General features: G+C 55.2%; 1 protein-coding gene across 1 annotated transcript; it reads right to left on the reverse strand.

Annotated features, from left to right (window-relative positions):
- Window positions 1-663: 663 nt before the first annotated feature.
- Window positions 664-5947, reverse strand: Grwd1 (glutamate rich WD repeat containing 1). Its single transcript, XM_004646481.3, has 7 exons — window positions 5595-5947; window positions 5281-5398; window positions 4934-5093; window positions 2883-3099; window positions 2631-2773; window positions 2241-2438; window positions 664-1414 (listed from the first exon to the last, which is right to left on the reverse strand). Exons 1-7 carry the CDS (start codon window positions 5833-5835, stop codon window positions 1097-1099), a joined length of 1395 nt encoding a protein of 464 aa, XP_004646538.2. The 5' UTR covers window positions 5836-5947; the 3' UTR covers window positions 664-1096.
- Between the last annotated feature and the right edge of the window lie 684 nt (window positions 5948-6631).

The following is a 6631-nucleotide window of genomic DNA, read 5'->3' on the forward strand; positions in this document are numbered from 1 at the left end:
GACTCCAGCTGGAGCTGGTATTGAGGATGGCCTGGCAGGAGGATGGTTGGCTGGCTCTTTGGCTGGCCCTCTTGGGGGACACGTACCTTGGGGGGCGGCCCACCCCCATGCCCTGTGCTGGGGGTTCCTCTTCTGGGCTGTAGGGGGGCGTCTGGGTGCTGCAGTTGGTCCTTGGCCCCTGGGGCCTCGAGCCTGCAGAGCTCTGAACCACAGCAGATCAGAGGCTGTGTGCTCGGAGGGTGGGGGCGGGGCAGCTCCTCCGCAGAGGGGGAGCCAGGGAGGCCAGCCAGGCAGGGCGCAGGGCCCAGGCCTAGGAGGCTGGAGGAGCCTGGCATAGCCAGGTGGGGGGCAGGGAGCCGGGAGCCACTGGGAGATGGGGACAAAGTAGCATCATTTCCGGGGAGAGAGGTGGCGAGATGGTGAATGGGACGGAGAGGTGGGGGCTCCCTGGTTACCTTAGTAGGTTGGGGGGCATAGGATGAGCCACCTTTCACTGACCTGAGTGCACTCCAGAATACAAATGAGGTGAGGCAGAGAAGAGACACGCTATGGGCTGAGGGCCAGCCTGCCGCGGCTTGGCGCACAAGTGACCTGGGGGCGCCAACTCTGGTCTTGCCCTTCAGCGTCCACATGGGGCTGGGCTGGGAGCAAAGCCGTACACACTCAGGCCTTGGTCTGGTCCTTTATTGCCATTCAGGAGCCCTGGCTTCTGCTCCAGGAAAGCACTGGGAAATCTCGGCTCAGCTCAGGTGGCAGGAGGAACCCACCTGAGAAGCACGCTCCGGCCAGGGCAAGCCCCAGTCCCCGGGGAAGGCAGCAGCCGAGCGTGGAGCCAGGACAGAGGTGAAGAGAGCAGGAAGCAAAGTGACAAGAATCGAACACTCAGGCAACACGAGGCTAGCGGAGCCCTCTGCCAGGTGAGGCGGTCTTTGGTGCGAATGGCTACACAAGGCCATGGGTCAAACCAAGTCCTTTGGGAGAACAAGAGCCCACAGAATCCATGGGAGCCCCCTCTTCTGGGGGTCTGGTCAACAGGCCCAAATGAACCCCTCTCAGGGGACCAGCTCCAATGTCATTTTCACGGTGCAAGGCCTCTTCAGACGCTGATGGTACGGAAGACGGTGAAGCCCGACAGGGCGGTGCTGACCAGGAGGCCCGGGCACTGTGGGTGCCAGTGCAGCTCCTTCAGGTCTGTCTCGCCCTGGTGCACAAACAGCAGCTGCTGCGGCAGCTCCGCCAGCCCCGGGTCAGCCTCCACCTCGCCCGCCTCGGGGTCCCGCTCCACAGCCAGGTCCCACTGTGTGATCTGGTTATCTGCGCCGGAGGCTGCGAAGACCCCACTGTCGTGCGGATGCCACTCAACGGAGGTCACAGGGGCCACGTGCTGCTTGAAGGTGGCCACAGGGGAGCCGGACTGTGGGAGAGGGTGGGTGTCAGGGGCTCCAAGAGACCCACAAGGGGACTTGCCTCAGGTTCAACCAGGGCTTTCCCCTCAAAACCCCACACCCTCAAGCCCAGAGGATAGCTGCTGGGTGCTGGGCTTCAGGTATAGGCGCCCACGCCTGCCAGTGGCCTGGGTTACCCTCAATAAAGGTTGGGGGTTCTTTCCATGCTTGCCTGGCCGTTTTTTCTTTTCTGCTCCTAGTACTGAGCTCTCATACTAAGCTATCTCCCAGTCCTTTTAAAATCTTTCCTTTTTTTTTTCTGTACTAGGGATCGAATTCGAGATTTTATGCTTGCCAAGTAGGCACTTACGCTGCTGAACTATATCCCGGCTTAAAATCTTTTTGAGGCAGGCTCTCACTAGGTCACTGTGCTGCCCAGACTGGGTTGAAACCTGTCATCTTCCCCCTTCCAGCCTCCCAGTGCTGGGGTTACAAGCATGTGTCCCTGGCTGCTCCCGCCTGTTCTGTGCCCCAGTTTCTTCCCTTATAATGAGTAAGCTAGTCTCCAATTCTTACCTGATGCTCCCCAATCCACTACCACACACACTACAACTCTGTGAAGCCCGAGCCCATGGGCTGTACGGTCACAGGCAACAGGAGTTGTAGTCCCTGCTACTGAGCCTCTACTGCTTGTCCACCACTCACGGGGGAGAGAAAGACCCCACACTGCTCTCACACCGTTCTCTTGCTGCGCCTCAGGAGGGTGGCTGGCTTCAAATCCCGGGGGCCTTCCCAGTCCTGGCTAAGCGCACAGAAGCAAGTGGCTTGCAGATCCAGGGGCTGCTGCAAAAATACCTTGAACTGTCGCAGGTCCCACACCTTGAGGACCCCATCATCCCCACCACTGAGCAGGAAGGGCTCTCGGCGGCTCCAGCTGATGACGTTGACATCCCCCTGGTGAGCGGTAGCCGTGGTGAGCATGCAGGCCTTCCCGGGGGCTGCGCGGATGTCCCATATGCGAATGGAGGCATCAGCTGAGCAGGAGGCGAATACCTGGGCAAGGCAGAGCAGGTCTGCGTGCTCAGGTGTCCCCACCATACACTGAGGACCAAGAGCTGGTAGGGAGTCACCCTCTGCAGTGTCCCCCAGACTCACACCTGAACTGCACACCAAGCCTCTGCCAGGCCCCCTGTTCAGTGCCTCCTCCCTGGAGACCCAGGATTCCAGGCCCCTGTCTTCCCTCACCGTGTCCTCAGTTGGGGACCACTGCAGGTCCTCCACGGAGCGCGTGTGGCCCACGAATGGCCGCTGGTCTACATGCCAGGAGCCACCATCTGTAGGTGTCCAGAGATGGATGTTCTTCTGACAGTCACCTGTCAGCAAGCGACCTAGGAAGGGAGTGAAATGACCTTGCCCGACTTGGCCACAGCTCAAGGCTCACCATTGTTGTCCCATTTTTTTCACTCCCTGAACTCAGGGCACACCCCAGGGACTCACCTGGCACCCGGGGGGACCAGTCAAGGGCAAAGCCCTCCCCCATATGGCCAGCAAAAGTGAAGACAGGCTTTACTCGTGTCTGCTCATCCCGGAGGAAGACCGCCAGGGCCTGGGGGTCGTCCACCACCTGCAGGAGCCTCCGCAGCGCGAACACTTCCACCTGGCCTTTCTCTGACCACACGGCCACGACAGGCTCCTCCTCACTCAGCCAGGACACCTGAAGGAGAGGGGTTTGTGAAACAGAGGGAGAGGGAGTTTTGCCTAGGACTACTACCCCCCAGAAACCTTTGTGGGGTAAAATCACAACCAACCAGGCCCATTGATACCAAGTTATGCCCCATCTTTCCCATCAGGTGAATTTATATTTACGTAACGTTAAGCCAATGCCCCACACTGGAATGAAGCAGGCAGAACGGTGGGACGACAAAGCTTCCAAACCCCTGTACACGAAGACTGCAAGCCCCCCAGCCCCCCAGCAGGAGCTGCACATGGAGTCTCTGCCAGGCTCCCTGTTCAGTGCCTCCTCAGTGGAGACCTCCCTGGAGCGTGCTGACTCCTGCTCTTCCCACCCACTGCTGAAGGGTAACTGGGTCATTTGCTGGCCTCAAACTCATGATCCTCCTGCCTCAGCCTCCTGAATGCTGGGATTATGGGTATGTGCAACCAAACCTGGGAAGAGGAGTCCCTTTAGACCAAAGGCCAGATCCCACCTCCCTTGTGCCCTAAACTTTCTAGTGGTTCTCAGTTTCTCTCTGAGAAGTTTAAGTATCTTTGTGGCCCTAGACATCATCTCCTCCGCAGCTACCCTGTCACTTTCTCCCTGCCCATTTTGCTCCAGGCACACTGGTTTTCCTCCCTCTAAAACTCCTCCAACACGCATGCCCTTTGCACCTGTATTTTCCCTGCTTCCAAATTTCTTCCCACAGATAATTCTTGGCTCACTCCTTCAATTCCCATGGGTCTCTGTTCAAAGGGCACTGGCAATCCCAGCACTCAGGAAGCTGAGGCAGGAGGATCACCAAGAGTTCAAGACCAGCCTGAACTACATGATGAGACTCTGTCTCAGAAAAAAAAAAACAAAAAAACAAAAAAAAAAAACGTAGGGCCAGCCTCATAGCTTAGCAGATTAAAGCGCCAGCTTAGGCAGAGTGCAGTAGCCGGGGTGCATGTGATGCCAGCCCCGCCAGCGGGGCGCCGAGACGGCTGAGATGGTGATTGAGACTGGGCATAGTGGTGCATGCCTGTAATCCCAGCACTTGGGAGGCCGAAAACAGGAGACTCCCTACGATTCTGATCTCCGTAGTGAAATCTTGTACACCCTATACTAAATAAAAAAAAAAAAAAATTTACTCTGTCTCATTTTCGTCTTTCCCACAACACTTAATACCTTCTGACATACTACATTTACGGAGTTCCTTTTCCTAGGTTAAAGGAATTTTTTTTTCTTTCTTTTTAATGTTTTTAGTACAGGGTCTACAGGGGCTCACTATGTAGATTGGATTTGTAATGATTCTGTTTCCAGCTTCCCAACCATTGGGATTACAGGCGCCTGCCACCAGGCCCAGTCTCAATGGGCTGTCAGCATGCCCTGGGGGTGGAGCCGGCAGGCACGCTGCGCTCCGACTAAGCAGGCGCTTTAGTCCGCTGAGCTACCTGGCTGGCCCTTTGCTTTGCTTCTTCTTCCCTGTCCACTAGCTTATGTTCGCTCCATGGAGCCGGAACTGCATCATTTAATTCACTTAGCCTAAATCCTCAAGGATTTAGTACCAGGATGTGATAATAACAATCTAATGCAAACACAGGACCAGCTGTGTACCAAACCTTGTTCTAAGTAGCCTTTGTACATCCTGCCATCTTATATGATTGTCTACCCAATCAGAAAATGCTTTGCCTCTAAAGCAAAAAACCCAAAACAAAGCTCGTATGGCCCAATAGTTCCTGAGTGACAATTTAGCAGAAAACTCACAGCTCACATTAAAACCAAGGGCTGTTCCTGACACTAAACATTCTCTTATTTTACCCTCACACCGCTAGGACTATAAAGAACTTACCCGCACCCGGTTGATGCCACCGTAGTGGGGCACCATGGCCAGCTCCAGCTGTGGCTTCCGCTCTTCTTCATCCTCTTCATCTTCCTCTTCCTCTTCCTCGCTGCCCTCTGAGGGAGGGGACTTGGTGCCGTGTAAATTGTGCATCCGAAGCACCATCAGTCTGGGGGTAAGTATTAGGTACTAAGTTCGGCAGTTGGGGCCAGGCCGCTTACCGAGGAGGTAGGCTGGAAACCTATGCTTGGGTGGGGTGAGGCAGAAGGTGGAAGTCCTAATTCCTGGGTCCTGAGGAACGGGGTGGAAACAAGAGGTTCGGACCCCTGGATCTGGGAATGCCTTGGGTCTCTCACCTGTTGCTCTGGGCGCTGTCCGCTTGGGTCCCCGCACACAGATATAGTGTAAGAGGAAGCTCTGTCCTGTTGTCCCCCAGTTGATCTCGGATTATATCGAAGCTAAGACAGGGGGCGCCTGGGGATGGAAGGGGCTGGCGAGTGAGGATGCGATGGAGCCATCTCTGTCTCCACATTCCTCAGAAACCAGTTGTCCGCAGTGTAACATCACCTCTCTTAGACCCCAGCCTTCTCTTCCTGGGCACCTTTTCAAGTTAAAATCTCGGGACCAGTCTCCTCCCTTAGCATCTAGGAGTCCGGGCTTTTAAGCCTACCAGTCTGCGCACGGTGGTACAGCACATAAGCCTCCTCATCCATGACCAGCTCCTCCCCTTCGCGCAGCGGAGGACCCCGGCCGGGAAGATAGACCTGGGCCGGGCCCTTGGAATCTGGGTCGCGAGATTCGGTCTCCATAGACTCTTCAGTAATACATGTGCGTCGCTGTCCCCTGCGGGCCGCCATCTTCAAACCCTCTTCCCGCCGGCGCAGGGTAAGAGCGTCACTTCCGGGATCCATTTCCCATCTCCTAAGACCCGCCTTACTGCGCGGTTACCTTGGAAACCTTCAGTCCATCAGTTAGAGAGGGCGATGCGGGAGAAGAACTGCGTCCTGGCCCTGGAGAGAAGCCTACGGCTATGGAGATAGCCGCATGACCTTGGGGCGACCTTCCGCGTGGCAGAGGCAAGGGCTCCTGGGAGTTGTAGTTTTACAAGACAGCCTGTTCCCCCCCATTAGCGTTTGGAACCCGACTCCATCTTCTTGATTCCCAGGGCTATCTTTCCACTTAATTAATTATTCATGTATGCAAACTTGAGCACTTACTGGCAGGGTGACCGGGTTTCTGCTCCCTTAGGACCAATAAAGACGGTATCTTTTCTCTTCCTGTATGATGGCTATAATTCGTTTCAAAATGCTTTCGTGTAGACAGCGTGCGTATTATGTGTTAGTCGTTGAATTTATCCTCTAGGGGCAGTCAAGTGCCTAACCAGGCGTTCACACTGCAGCTCTGGTCAGCGAGCACTTAATCAGAAAGTCCACCCTCTGGAGGCAGCGCTTATAAGCAGGGCAGCTCTCTTTATTGCCGGTTGGCACCACCGGGTTGGCTAATTGGAGTAATGAAATGTTGGAAATAGATTCTCATTGATAAGATTAATGACATTCAAATCTGAGAGTTGGCTGGATGTGTTAGACATTGTCCTCACTTGCATGAACAGATTATATAAATCAAGCCTTATGGGCTGTAGCCACAGGAAATGGGTCCCGAGATTTGATCCTGAAACCTTTTGTAAAGATCTAGGGATCTTTCCCCCAT

The sequence above is a fragment of the Octodon degus genome, unplaced genomic scaffold, assembly GCF_000260255.1.
Source record: "Octodon degus isolate 3935 unplaced genomic scaffold, OctDeg1.0 scaffold00268, whole genome shotgun sequence".
Taxonomy (NCBI): domain Eukaryota; kingdom Metazoa; phylum Chordata; class Mammalia; order Rodentia; family Octodontidae; genus Octodon; species Octodon degus.